A 15,301-nucleotide genomic window follows, 5' to 3' on the forward strand; every position below is an offset into this window, starting at 1 on the left:
GGATTCGAACCGCCGACCTTGTTGAGTGTCTTAGCCACTGAGCCACCTAGTCAGGCTAATTTGCCTCTCACCTGGGCAAATTGCCTCTTCCCTTTGCGTCTCCCCCCGCCCTCCCACTCCCAACAAGTTGATATTCGGAGTGGCGTTCGTATTTGGGGGGAGGGGGGGGAATCAAAGGAGAGGGAGAGAAATCTGTTCCTCTTTCCATTCTGTAGAGAAGCCAGTCTGTCGTAGAGTGGCAAAGTGCAAGTGGGAAGCCCGGCCTTCCCTTCCCCTCCCCAACAAACCCCGAGCCGGAGCGCAGAAGAACGGGTTAATCTCTCCTGCGGGTACAAACAGGTCCGCAGAGTCTCCGGCTGGCGACAGATGGCCACTTTCTTCGGGCCACAAAGGGATGGAGGGGAGGGGAGGGGAGAGCCGGGCGGGCATACAAATGGGCAGCTCACGTGATACCGCCAAACCGTTCCCCCGCTCTCCCCCTACCCGCCTTCGCCTCTCTTCCCCGCGCCCGCCGCTTCGGGAGCCTGACGTGGGGGGACCAGATGGCGCGTGCCGGGGGAAGGCTGACGCGGTCGCCCGAAGAAGTAAATGGGCGGGGAGGGAGCGACTTCGAGGCGGGGCCGGCCGTTCCCCTGCCCCTCCCCTTCCCAAGCATGCCCAGGCTGCCTATATATAACCTGAGCCTCTTTAACCCGCGGCTTCAAAAGAAAAAAAAAGTAATCATAATCGGACTGAATCGATGAAGTAAATTTAAAAAAAAAGGAACCCGTCCGCGCCCAAGGAAACACGTCTCGGGAGAAACGAGGTTATGAAACCTGCGCTTCGGAGGACACGCTGAAGGGGGGGGAAAAGAAAGAAAAAAAAAGGAGAGGTAATTTATGCCTTTGATGTCCAGTTAAGGTGGGAGAAGTAATAGCTCGGATGCAGGCGACCCTGATGCTCAGGGTTGATGACGCCTTCGCCCTTTTGAGCCTAATTTCGATCAATGCGCATTAAATCAAGAAGAGCCATTGAACTGATAGGCTCTTGGCTTTCCTCTTGGTTCCAAGAGGTTTTTGTGTTTTTTGTTTTTACTTCAGATTGGAAGTTACGCTTATGCCCAAGTGAGGCTCGTTTTCTAGAAAACGTTGCAAAAGCTTCTAGACTTAACCTTTCCCTCTGCCCTCCCCCCCCCTCCCTGCCTTCCGATTACCGAAGTAAGCCTTGCAAGGGGGATGGAGATGGGCGGTGGGTGAAACAGATACGGCCCATGGCATCTGCTCCGTGACTCAGAAGCTGGCTGACACCGATTTGGGGGTGCGAAACGAACCAGATGGACTCCCCTCGGGCTGGACGGAAAGGGCTGCTCATTCTAAAGTCATAGTCCACGTTTTGAAGGTGATGGGATTAGCAAAGTGGGGAGAATAAGGGAGGGGAATTAAATTATTCCAAATAGTACTGTTGTCCTTTAAATCAAATAAATTGGGGATGATGATGAAGAAGAAGATGAAGGTGCAGTTTAGAGCAGAGTGAACAGATCTGGTAAGTTCTGCTGCCAATTAATGCGTTTGGGACAGGTTGATTGACAATCTGGACGAGCAAAGAGCTTTCGAAGTCAACTAAGTCAACGGGCTCAACTGTTGCATTTTGATTGCGCCGTGCTTGCCCTGACTGGCAGGTTTCCTTCCATACCCCAACCCCGCCTTCCCACCCCGCACCGTCCCCTCCATTTCCTCATTAGTAAACGTTTCCCCAGAACATTGAGGTTCCTCAGACAAAAAAGGGGGGCAGGGGGAATTATTAGGCGGTCAGTGCACCTGATCCCTGTCTCGGTGGCAGGGTTTTCCTCGACTCTGAACAGTTGGGAAGTCTGTAAAGCTTTTGTGCAGGATGGCATCGGCTGCTATTGTGGACAGGCGAAAGCAATGAAAAGGAGAGCCGAATAAAAGAATAAATCCTCCTCCTGCTGCCCTGGGTAAATTATTATTGGCAATTTGCTCCACTGGATCCACAGCGTGGGTGTGTTTTAAATGCAATTCGACCCCCCCCCCTCTTGGTTAGAGGCCTTCGCCTATAAATCCCTATAAAACATTACATAACGCTCTTTGAGACAAGAGGTGTCATCGTGAAGAGAACTACGAGAATTAGAAGTTTGTTGGGGAAAGGCATCAAGAGTAAGTAAGTTTCATTTCTGGGCAGTGTCCCTCGGTTAGTTCAGTTTTTTTTTTTTAATTGAACCGATCACGGGATTTAACAGGACCGTGGTGTCCCTGAAGTCGCAGGTGTAACGGGAGCTGTAATGAGATCCAACTGAAGCCAAAGACAGTTTCTTAGAATGATATTGTACTGGACAATGTTTCCTGAATAAAATAGTTTTTGAGGGGTACCCACAAAAACATTTCAGGAAGTCCAGTAATACTTACTTCCTAGGAAGCATGCTTGCGGAATATTATGTGTACAAATATGTAGCGTCCGTAGTTTTATATGTGTTTATTTCTTCTTGGCCTAGGATACTCAGAATGACCAAATCGTATAGTGAGCACTCACTGATGAGAGAGCCTCAGCCCCACGGCACTCCCAGCTGGACTGACGACTGCCTCAGCTCCCAGGACGACGATCATGAAATGGACAAGAAAGAGGAGGAGTTGGAAACCTTACAGGCAGAGGCTGATGTCGACTCTCTGAGAAACGGGGAAGAAGAGGAGGAAGAAGAGGAGGATGACCTAGAGGAGGAAGAGGCGGAGGAAGACGAGGAGGAGGCGGAGGAGGAGGAGGAAGGCGACGAGGACGACCAAAAACCCAAGAGACGTGGCCCCAAGAAGAAGAAGATGACCAAAGCGCGGCTGGAGAGATTCAAGATGCGGCGTATGAAAGCCAACGCCCGCGAGCGGAATCGCATGCACGGTCTCAACGCCGCGCTGGACAACCTGCGGAAAGTCGTGCCCTGCTACTCCAAAACGCAGAAGCTGTCCAAGATCGAGACGCTGCGCCTGGCCAAAAACTATATCGGGGCCCTCTCCGAGATCTTGCGTTCGGGCAAGAGCCCCGACTTGGTGTCTTTCGTGCAGAGCCTCTGCAAAGGCTTATCTCAGCCCACTACCAACCTGGTGGCCGGCTGCCTCCAGCTCAATCCTCGGACCTTCCTGCCCGAGCAGAACCCGGAGCTGCTGACCCACATCCAGCCTACCGGAGCTTCCTTCCCGGGCCATCCCTACCCTTACCAGTCGCCCGGGCTTCCCAGTCCGCCCTACGGCACCATGGACAGCTCCCATCTCTTCCATCTCAAGGCACCGCCCGCTTACGGGGCGGCGCTGGAGCCTTTCTTCGAGAGCGCCCTGGCCGAAGGGGAGAACCCCGCTTTCGACGGGCCCCTCAGTCCGCCGCTCAGCGTCAACGGGAACTTCTCTTTCAAGCACGAGCCGTCCAACGAGTTCGAGAAGAACTACGCCTTCACCATGCACTACCCGACCGCTGGCCTGGCCGGAGCTCCCGGCCACGGCTCCATCTTCGCCTGTTCGGCGGCTTCGCGCTGCGATCTCCCTCTCGACAGCCTCCTGCCCTACGAGAGCCAGGTCCATCACGAGCGGGTCATGAGCGCTCAGCTCAACGCGATCTTTCACGACTGAAAGATCTTCCAAGCCGCTTTATTAGGTGGTGGAACCGGGATGCTCGCGGCGGCCACGGACTCCGGGCTTACTACGTTCCGCGCAAGGAAGGGCGCCAAGACGGAAGGAGTGGAGAAAAAGGAACCCTTCCCGGCTTCAGAGACACCTTTTATGCGTATTAAGGTTCTCGCCTTCAGGAGCAACGGAGAAGCGGATATTTCTCTTGGGCCCGCCGGTCATTCTCGCCCTTCCTCCCGTCACTCCGAATTTTGATGGTGTTGATTAGATGAAGTTCGGCTTTCCCTCGGTTTGATCGACACAACGAATGGCAAGCAATAATTAGGATCTATGCAATTTTTTTTAAAGAAAAAACACACACAAACAAACACTAAATCGGTCAGTTACAAAAAGAAGAAAGAAAGAAATTGAAAGTATATATAAAATTTATATTTTTCAATCAGCATTTCCCCCCCCTACTTGTTACCTTTCCCGTGTTGGCTTCTTTTGTTGTGATTTTTTTTTTGTACAGAATTTTTAATAACTTTTGATAAACTATTTTGAACCATGCAGCTTCATCAATTTTTATACTTATCAGAAACAAAGTAGAATAATATCTAATTTATATAGAACGATTTAAGTAATTTAAACCAGCAGAAAAATACTTAGAAGAACAAGGGAGAAAAAAGCTGTTTGTTGCCTTAGCATCTCCCCCCTTCAATTTCCTTTTAAATCTTCACACACACACATACCCCTACAAAACTTTTCTTTGGGGGGGGTAAGAAAACCTCTATGTGATTTTCATTTATAAAAATGCCTGAAAGGATGGAAGAAGGAAAAATATTTATTTCCCATTAATTATATTGGCATATTATTCCAAGATTGTCTGTGCATGTGTGTGTACATGCACCCATGTTCTCATGAACAAATTCCCTGCACTTATCCACAAAAAACAGCTGCTTTAGGATCACATTCAACTTGCAATGTTTTTTTAACGCTCTTCGGAGTCCACCCTAATTTCTTTCAGATTTTAAAAAACTACAGATAAAGAAACATTGTTTTCATGCAACGTTAAATGCATAATTTTTAAAATACATAATTATATAATTTTTTTATTTCTGTCCAGGTGGGAAAAAAATAAAAAGATTTATGATCGTTGGGTTATATTATATGTTAGCAGTTTTTAAACCAATGCAAACCATTTGACTTTGTAATTAGAACAAGATAGTTATGCATGCAAAATGCAACCCAGAATAAGTGCTGTCTGAAATGTAATGCTGGTTCATCTGAAATCAACCTGTACCGTAATTTTGTTTGTAATCCTGTATGTGACAGCGTAATGCACATTTGGAATGTTAAAAAAAAAAAACACCACCAAGCTGGGTGATGAAGTAGTGAAGAGCCATTGGTCGAATGTTGCATTTCTCCCTAAGTCCCTTGCTCCATTCCCTCTCCCTCCCACAATTCCTATGGGATTATTGTAATAGTTATTAAAAGATGCAACATTCACTATTTGTACAATAAAATGAGGTTTGAAAAAATCCAAAAGTGCGATCCAGTAAATCATCAGAAGCATTAAACTACAAAACAACTATCCAAAATGGAGGCTTCAGCAGAAGCATATTTTCGGCTCCAGTCTAGTAAAGTATGAAAAAGGCAGACTGCTGAATCATCCCAAGGCCCTCATAGTTGACAGTTCTCCAGTAATAAAATACAATATACAAACAGTGGTAGGATGAGAAGGCAAACTGGTGAATAGAATAGCGTAGCGTAGCGTAGAATAGAATAGAGTAGAATAGAATAGAATAGAATAGAATAGAATAGAATAGAATAGAATAGAATAGAATAGAATTCTTTATTGTCCATGTGCGATTGGACACAAAAATAATTTGTCTCTGGTCCCTAAGCTCTCAGTGTACATACAAGCAACAAGTGATGAATCTTCAGTGATCAAATTATGGAGATGCCCACTGTAGTTGAAGCTGGAAGTCCCACGCTACGTCTTGGAAGCAGTCTTCATTAGTCCAGAGTAAAGCGAAGAGGAATTAAAAATTAAACCATAAGGAAAAGGTTTACTTGTTAACAATAGTTATGAATGACTTCACAAGGCTTAAAACGATACTCTGATGCATCTCAAAGTAAACTGAAGTAAGGGTTGGTTAACCCTCTTCTTGGAGCAGATAATATTTAGTTCCATTCTTACAAATGACCTCAAGATTGTACAGAAAAACTGACAAGAAGTCATAGGGTTGTTACTCCAACTTCTGCGCACAAATAATGATTAACAGAAGTTTTCTGTAACACTGGGTGTGAAATAATTATTGATACCAAAGTGAAGGTCTTTCCAACTGAAAAAAAATTGTGGGAAAATAAGAATAAGATTTTAAAAAGTAAAGCTCTGAATAAAGTATGATTTCCCAGGTGTTCTGGAACCAACATGTTCTCCCCCTCAGTTTCAACACCAGTTCCATTTTCTCCAAACCAAGTGGGTGTCACTTGGAATACACTAATATGAATAATCCTTTGCAATGATGTTTGGATTTAATTTCTTCTCTTTAATGGTGACATGCATACCAATAATGCTTGCAAACTAGTATGTGAGTGAAGAGATGGTTCTTCAAAAGTAGACTTTACAACAGAGGGATGGGTATCCCAGTCAAATGTATTATCTTGAGAATAATATTATTGCACTGGACAACATCAAGAGGACAAAACTAGTTGGAATAGGTATCTTCTTGCGTCTTATTCATGTATTTAGAAATCTATTCCTGAATAGGACTTTACAAATCAAGAGCTTGGAAAGTACATTTTTAATTTGTCTGACTTTCAGGGATTTAAATTAGATAACATGATGCCCATGGGACATTGATAGCGCTGATGTCTCCAAATATAAATTAGAGAATAATTTCAATATCCCGAGGAAGGGAAGGGAAAGGAACATTTATAGACCATGTACTTTTCATGAAGAAGCTCCCTGTTATAGCCCCAGTTGAAAAGAATTCAAATAACATTGATAACCCAGAAAGACTCTCTCTATATTAGAATATATATTGAGTTAGACAGACAAATAATGTGACCTATCATTATCCTCCAAAAATTCAAACCATATTGACTTTCAAGAAAAGGTGCTGTCTAAAATGCACATCAAGTTTAAGTACCCGCAAATTGTAAATAGAAAGTTGCTGTAAAAGCATATTGGCTTGCACAAGATAATTTACAGACTTCTTGTATCCATGTTTCGGTTGCTAGGCAGACTAGAATTGATAAAAGGTCCCCTTGCATCTGCTGACATAATAAAACTGCACAACCACAGTTAGATTATTATGTTGTTATCAAGAAACTACATAAAAGGCAGGGTTTCACTTATGGAAGCCACACTCACTTCCATCTTCCAGCAGTGATTCTTAACAGATTAACGGAGTTGGAAGGGACCTCATAGGTCATCTAGTCCAACCCCCTGCGCAAGCAGGAGACCCTACACCATTTCTGACAAATGGCAGTCCAACCTTTTCTTGAAAGTCTCAAGTGATGAAGCTCCCACAACTTCGGAAGGCAAGCTGTTCCATTGGTTGATTATTCTCACTGTCAGAAAGTTCCTCCTCATTTCTAGGTTGAATCTCTCCTTGGTCAGTTTCCATCCATTATTCCTTGTCTGGCCTTCAGGTGCTTTGGAAAACAGCTTAACCCCCTCCTCTCTGTGGCAGCCCCTCAAGTATTGGAAGGCAGCTATTATGTCTCCCCTGGTCCTTCCCTTCATTAGACTAGCCATGCCCTAGTTCATGTAACCGTTCTTCATATGTTTTATTCTCCAGTCCCCTAATCATCCTGGTTGCTCTCCTCTGCACTTTTTTTAGAGTCAAACTAGATTCAAGATTTCTAGATTCAAACACACAGACTCTATGTAGTGAATTTCCTAAAAAAAAAAACCTATCATATGATGTCTTCCGTAGCTTTCTTTTTCATTTTTATTATAAAATGCTGGTTTGCTGTGCTGACACATGTATACATATCATCTGATTCTGCATACCTATGAACTCTATTGTATAGAATTATTGTGTCTGTGTCAATTCTAAGTTTTTTTCTGAGAAACCAATTCAAAATCTGCATGAATGTCACTGAGATTTGATAGCAAAGTACTGCGTGGTTTCTGAATTCCATGTATCCTTTTTCTTGTTTCCTATACAAATATAGCCCTTCTTCCCCCCTCAAAACTGACTGTATTGTTTAGGTTTTTCTGCAGGACTAGCAAAGGTCCCCAAAGAAACACAGGATTCTATTTGAGAAAACATCACCTTTTTCTCTTCCAGATGAACTGGCTAGGTCTACTTGATCTTAAATTACATGGAACACATGCCTACTTTTTATATTATGTGTTCTCTGTTTCTACACAGTTTCCACTCTGTTTCCACTCTGGTTAATGAATAAGCCCATCTTCTGGGTTTGGACAATCCATTGAACTTTAAAATGACCAAATGGGTTGGGTTTGCACAATATGCTTAACCTACAAAGAACTGTATCATTATACTGCATCATTTTATCTGCTAAATCTTTATTTGAACTGGTTAAGCATCTAGTGTGAACACAAACAACATATGCTATGCAAATTACAGGAGTGAGCAAGGATAATGATGGGAAAAATATCTGTGATTTAAATGGGATGGGTAGTGCATAAGGAAAGCCAACTCAATGTGCTATTTCTTTTTCCCCCCCATGTACAGGAGGCCCACTTCTTCTGCTTGCTCACAGTGGGGCAGGAGGCGGCGCAGCATGTCAGTGCCACCTCTGCTAGGTGGGGGAGGGGTGTAGAGCTACCCATGCACCCTGCACCAGCTTATCTCTGGGCACCCACAGTCAGGCCACTCATGCCCTATCACCTGCCTTGCCTCATGGTGGTGGCTCCGGCAGCCCCATCCAGCAGGACCTGATATGGTCGCCAGCAACTTCTTCTGCTTGCTCATGGCTGCAACAGAGCAAGAGGCCGAGCAATGTGCCAGTGCCATGGCACTGGCACATTGCTCGGCCTCCTGCTCTGTTGCAACCATGAGCATAAGGTGAGACAGGGAAGTGGAGCTGACCCATGCGCCCCTCACCAGCTTACCTCAGGGCCCCCACAGCCAGGCTATCCAAACCCTGACATCTGCCTCACCTCCTGGCCATGGCACCAGCATACCACTTGGCCTCCTGCTCTGTTTGCAGGTACTGCAGATTTCCAGTACTGTAGGTAAAAATAAAAGAAACAAGAACCAGAATAAAGTAAGTTGCAGAAACAAGTTAAATATTGCAGTGGGCTGATTTAGCTATCTCAGATTTCCTTCTTTTATTATCATTGCAGATGGTAAACACAAGGCAATTAATCTAAGATGAAACTCATTTCTGTCCCAGTAGCTACATGGACTTGTCTATATATAGTAGTTGCTAGGAGTCAAGACTGACTGAATGTCACATATATGGCGCTTGGACTTAGCAAAGAAAGAAGACCTGTATCAAAATTCATTCACTGAAAAGGGAAGGTTGAATATATCTGCCTTCCCATTTCTCATTTCTTATCAAGATGACATGTAAATTGAATGTACAAGATTTGAATGTAAATTAGGAATCTGAAGGGTCATAACTAAATGTCTATGGGGATACTCAGTCATCCAGGTCATAGTTGTCCCAAAGGTGCTTTTTCAGAGCTGAAGAAGTTTCTTGGATGAGAAGCAAAACATCGTCAAAGAAAAGCCAGAATGCCAAATTGCCTCTTGAAAAGGAACCTTTGGGACAATCTGAAGGTCCTACTTCTACTTACTCCATGACAGCTCTCATAAGTATCTAAGGGCTCTGGAAGAGGAAACAATAAGATAAAATTGCCTTAATATAGTAGCATGAATATGTAGCCTTATATCTACTTTTCATGCATGTCTCATCTTCATTTTACAAATTTCAAACAGTTGTATGGAAAGTTCCCAGAAATAAAAAGAAAAGCCTTGTGGCAGACAAGGCATATACATGTATACATATTCTATAGACACATGTATGTGCATATTTAAATGATTTAATTATTTATTAGGTTTTCATCCCACTTTTATTATACGTAACTCAAGGCAATGAACATATTCAACACAACTTCCTCCTATTTTCCCCAAAACAACAACACTGTGAAGTGAGTTGGGCTGAGAGAGAGAGAGAGAGAAATTGATTGGCTCAAAGTCACCAAGCTGGCTTTGATGCCTAAGGTAGGTCTATTTATAACTCATAGTCTCCTGGTTTCTAGGATAGCACCTTAACAACCACATCAAATGTGCCATTAAGTTGGTGATGATTATTCATTTTATCCATTTGTATATTAAGAAAATGTATATGACTGCCCAACTTACTCATAGTGACTATCACCAAAGTAAAACCCAAATACAAAACCCAAGGAACCCCCACTCCCATGGTTACAAGAATCAAACCACTTGATCTGCTCTGTATCCCTCGGGGATCACCAAAGAGATAGAAGAATACATACTAAGCATAGAAGCATCTTGCTTAATGGTGACTCTACGTGGCTTGCAATTAATAGAAGAAGATAAAACATTAAAACAATAAACATTAACACTAGAATAATCATCTTATACCTATGTGTAGGAGTATATATACATCAGAGGTGGTATTCAGCCAGTTCGCACCAGTTCGCGCGAACCATTGGTGGAAATTTGGCCAAGGTCTGAGACGACTTCCGGTGTCCAGGGGCAACGGTCGTCTGGAGGCTTCTCCTGCCCCCAGTGACTGAATCCGGCCGCCGCCGAGGCCCCCAGGGGCCAGGTGTTCCGAAAAGGACACCTGCCGCACGGACGGCTCGCCAGGGGTCTCCCAGCCGACATACAGGACTGGGGGGACCGATGCTGGCGCGTCCTAGGCTCGGCGGGGTTTGGAGGCCACAGGCCACGGCCATTACTTTGGTCGTCGCCTGGGCCGCTGTGCCCGGTGACACCGGGGCTTTGGATTTATAACTGCAGCAGCCTGGTGGTGAACAGGGAACGGAGAAGAATTGAGGAATGGAGAAGGGAAGGGGATATCGGTAAACGCGAGTGGAGTGCCCCGGAGTGCGGGGGGGTTTTTCTCCCCTGCGGCTGGAAGGAGCACGAGTCATTCTGGAGAGAGGAGAACTTAAAATAAGAAGATTACCGGTTTTGTGGAGCTCTGGAGAGAAGAGGTGATGGAGAAATTTAGGAGGGAGGGTTTGAGGCCCCCCCTCCCTCTGGGGAACAGTGGTGGCGCCCAGCTTCCGCCTTCACTATGAGAATCTTGATGACATCACTTCCCTTCGGCTTCCTGGTTGACTAACTGTACTCTGGACTCGTTGCTCCTGTGAGTGCCCCCTGGTGGATCCGGAGGAAATTACAAGGATACTGTGCTTGCCTGAGGATTTTGAAATTTTTTTTTTAAATGGCAAAAGGTCAGAGACCAACTGCTGGAGAGATGGAGAGAATTCTGGAAAAGTTATCCAATATGGACAAGAAACTGGATGATTTGCAAAGAGGCCAAACGGAAATAAGAGCAGAAATTGTGACTATCCAAAAGGATTTAAAGGATACTCAACAAGTCTCAGCAGAAAACAAGCAGAAAGTGGAAGGTCTGGAGGGTGAGATGCGGGCAGTGCAGAAAAGAGAGGAGACGACAGGCAATGCTGTGCTTGGACTACAGATGGATAAAATGTCTTATTTCCTTAGGTTTCAAAATTTGGAAGAAGTGGACCAAGAAGATTTGAGAGATGTTGTGACTAAATTGTTGGGAGAATTTCTTGGGAGAGGTGTTGATTTCATGAATTGGGATGTGGATCGAGTTTATAGAGTTAATTCACAATATGCACGCACGCATGCAGTTCCCAGAGAGGTTCATGTCAAATTTGTGAGAAGAGAGACGAGATGAAATTCTTAGAAAACATAGGAGTGGGGCACTGACTTATAGGGGCAGGGAGATAGCCATTCTGAGGCAGATTCCCAGACAGGTACGTGAAATGAGAAAGAAATATTACTTTTTGTCAAGCAAATTGTACCAGAAGGGAGTAGGCTTCAGATGGCTGATGCCAGAGGGATTGATGATTTTCCGGGAGGGCATTACGAAAAAATTAGTACAATTATGGAGGCTACGGCCTACGTGGAGGAACACAAAGCCCTCCTGGAATTAGATGACCCAGGAATTGAAGAAGGGAGGTTATAGACCATGGGCGGAGGCGGCTGCCGCTGTTATGCCCTGGAGTTGGGTCAGGCTGAACCCAGAGTTCTGAGATCTAAAACTAGGAAGTGATAAAGATATTTGGTATTGTGTTGGTTTTCCTTATTCTCTTTTGTATGATATTCTGTTTATTCTTGACCCTTCTTTATTGCGTATGTAAGATTTGTAAACTTAGCTACTTCGTGTCACCTGCTTGCCATATGGCTGTTGTATGTGTTAAAAATTTGAGCAAAATTCTTATCTTGCATAAGAAAAATGAAAATTTACCATACCTGATATGTATTTGTATAAACCTTTTTTGACCAATAAAAACTTTTTGAACAGAAATTTGGCCAAGGTCGCTGAACCGGTAGGCGATGGCTGGCTGACCACGCTCCCGAACCAGTCCCCCAGTCATGGCTCGTTTGCCCCGCCCACAATGTTTGTCGCCACCATGTGCTTCACGCACCCACATCCCATTGCCTTGCAAGTCCAATGGGATGCGCATGCGCAAAGAAAATGGCTGCGATAGCAGCAGCTTATTCCGTGACCTCCGGTACTTTTAGGCAGCTTAGGAGGCTTCTTTGCCAGCTGCTTTCAAACAGCAGTGGCTGGCTGGGGGTCGTTGAAAACTCCGGTCAGCTTGCCTTCCAGATCTGGACCAGCCACTGCAGAAGGTAAGCAGCCTGAACAAAGAGGCGGTGGTGGGGAAGGAAGCGAGGCTAGGGCCAGGACCACTAAAGGAGGGGAAACAGGGGTGACTGGCAAAGGGAGGGTGGAAATTCTAAAAATTTTCCTACCTTTTCCTGTGGGCATGGCTAGGTAGGAGGGTCATGTGACTGAGTGGGTATGGGTGTGAATGATGTCGAGTTGGCCACACCCACTTAGTGACATGCCCACCCCACCTAGTTACACCCACCGAACCGGTAGCGAAAATTTTTGAAACCCACCACTGACATACATACACCTTTATATACAGGTATAGAATGAGAGCAACATGGATCTTGTGAAGAGATGATGTAGTTTTAGGAAAAAATATCTTAAGAATAATTTGGGAGCACCATGGCCTAGCTGTTCTTTTTTTTTTTAATTAAAAAAGTTTTATTTTAACATTCCTATCCAATAACGTATTTAATGTACCATCATATACAATTAATCGGACCTGCCCGGTCACCACCCCCTTCCTTTAACTCTCTTCCCTTCTCTGCCTTCTTCTACTTTCCACAACCATCCTCCCTCTCTCTTATCTACATCCTCTCCTCCTTCCTCCCTACTCCTTTCTTCTCCCTCTTCTATCCCTCTTCCTTCCTTTCCTCCTTCCACCATGGCCTAGCTGTTCGATCACCATCTTATTCTGTTACGAAATTCTCCTTAGTTTTATTTCTAGAACTACGTCCAGTCTCAGAATCATTTGAGCTAAACATTAATAGGCTATTTTTTTTAAAAAAAACAACACAACTATACTGTATTTCACAGGTCAGAACCTGTATTCAGATGAAGATTGATTACTTCTCCACCCTACCACTGCAAAAGAATGAAACGTGGTAGCTGGAGAAAAGTTTTATATCACCATTTTATAACCACATCTATATCTATATCCATAATCATTTGATAACAGAGGTAGAGGGAGTCCCCTGCTCGATGCAGGAATCCAAATTAAAGCTTGCCAGGCAGATGGAAGTTTAGCTCCTGCTTGATCACATCCCTTGAAGAGGAACCACCAACTCCCTAGCTAATTGGTTCCACTGTCGAACTAATCTTGAGTTTATTTTTTAAAACACTTTATCAAAATCTCCCTCCCAATAATTTAAAGCACTTATTTTTACATTTCATTATGTTATTTGTCAGATTTCTCTAACCTGAGGAGATTATTTTCATATTTATTTCTGTTTTCTATAGTATTTAACTAACCCACTCAATTTTGTATTATCTATAAATTTGAGATGCATGCTGCCCACCTTCTCATCCAAATCATTAATAAAAATAGTAAAGGGGACCCAAAACAGAACCAAAAAGAGGTTTAGACCAGTGGTGAAATCCATTTTTTTTTACTGTGGGCATGGCTTGGTGGGTGTGGCAGGGGAAGGCTACTGCAAAATCTCCATTCCCTCCCTACTCCAGGGAAAGGATACTGCAAAATCCTCATTCCCACCCATTCCAGGGAAAGAATACTGCAAAATCTCCATTCCCACTTCTCTCTGGGGCCAGCCAGAGATGATATTTGCCGGTTCTCCAAACTACTCAAAATTTCCACTACCGGTTCTCCAGAACCTGTCAGAACCTGCTGGATTTCACCCCTGGTTTAGACCAATATGCCTCAAACTTGGCAAATTTAAGATGTGTGGACTTCAACTCCTAGAATTCCCTATTCAGCATATGATTCTATTCTGGGAGTTGAAGTCCTCACATCTTAACATTGCCATGTTTGGGAAATACTGGCTTAGATGCTTTTCTTCCTCTCCGCATTTTATTTTCTGCCTAAGCTATGGCTGGGAACCAAAGATGCTCACAAGTCATTTGCCACACCACAAAGAATTCTGCAGGTGTGCTTCTCCAAAAGCAGCCATCTTGCATGGCAAACTAGTTGTTTAACTGGTGGGGACCCTCAAAAGCAGTTTGTGATGTAGTACAAGAGATAAAATGAATAAAACAAAACAAAACCCAAGACCATGTCTAAAACAGTGCTTTGGAACCAAGCCTATGTATTAACCACAAATTATATATGAAAGATAATTGATAGTTAATTATACAAATACAGTTGCAAGAAGCATAGTGTTCCTCGTTCCTTTAAATTGCAAGATAGAAATTTGCAACAGAGCAGAGAGCATGTATGGTTTGTCTTTAATTTGTTCCAAAGAGTTTCTCATAAATGGGGAAAAGTGAGGGGAACATTGTTTTATTCTTTTGCAGGAAGTGATTTTATTACAAATAGAAGGATTCTTCTAGTCAGTCAAGGGGCAACTCATATGCCACCATCTTTTATTCAAAGGCAGGCACAGATGTTCCTACTGCAGGGGAGATTTTAATTTATGAAAATGATATTTTTTATGCATGAATGCACCCTACATAACACACACAGCTTTCATCTGATGAGAGAAAACTGCAGAACCAGTGCCAATGTCAGGAACAGATTCTGCAAATTTAGTTGCTTAAATGTTTAATGAATATTTGGAAGGAATTGGGGAAAAATAGCTTTTCAATTATCTGGTCCTTTTTTTGAAGCTAATCATTTTCACTCTTCTATTCAATGTAATTGACTTTAAAGCCTTGTCAAATGTTTGTGCTTGCAGTATTTCAAAAGAAATAGTGATCAAGAGAACAAACAAGCAAAATTACGTGGTAAGGAGATATTTAGGTTGAGAGAGATCAATTTTATGTTTTCCAGAACTTTTTTTTAAAACCAGGTTTTTTTTCTTTACGAAGAATTTATTTTCTGTTATATCATAACACTGATAATAACTATGTATCAGTGGCAACAGCAATATCAGTAATGATATACAATTGTGCTAAAATATTTGATGCTACTTTTGCTAACATGTATA

General features: G+C 43.5%; 1 protein-coding gene across 1 annotated transcript; it reads left to right on the plus strand.

The window, feature by feature from the left end:
- The first annotated feature begins 2,498 nt into the window (after positions 1-2,498).
- NEUROD1 (neuronal differentiation 1) lies at positions 2,499-3,605 on the plus strand. The gene has a single exon (XM_058164967.1). The coding sequence runs from the start codon at positions 2,499-2,501 to the stop codon at positions 3,603-3,605; it is 1,107 nt and encodes a 368-aa protein (XP_058020950.1).
- Positions 3,606-15,301: the final 11,696 nt, after the last annotated feature.

This window comes from Ahaetulla prasina, chromosome 1 (genome assembly GCF_028640845.1).
Source record: "Ahaetulla prasina isolate Xishuangbanna chromosome 1, ASM2864084v1, whole genome shotgun sequence".
In the NCBI taxonomy this organism is placed as follows: Eukaryota; Metazoa; Chordata; class Lepidosauria; order Squamata; family Colubridae; genus Ahaetulla; species Ahaetulla prasina.

What these genes read in the sequence shown, in the direction of transcription:
- NEUROD1 (XM_058164967.1), top strand. Translation starts at nt 2,499, where the DNA reads ATGACCAAATCGTATAGTGAGCACTCACTGATGAGAGAGCCTCAGCCC.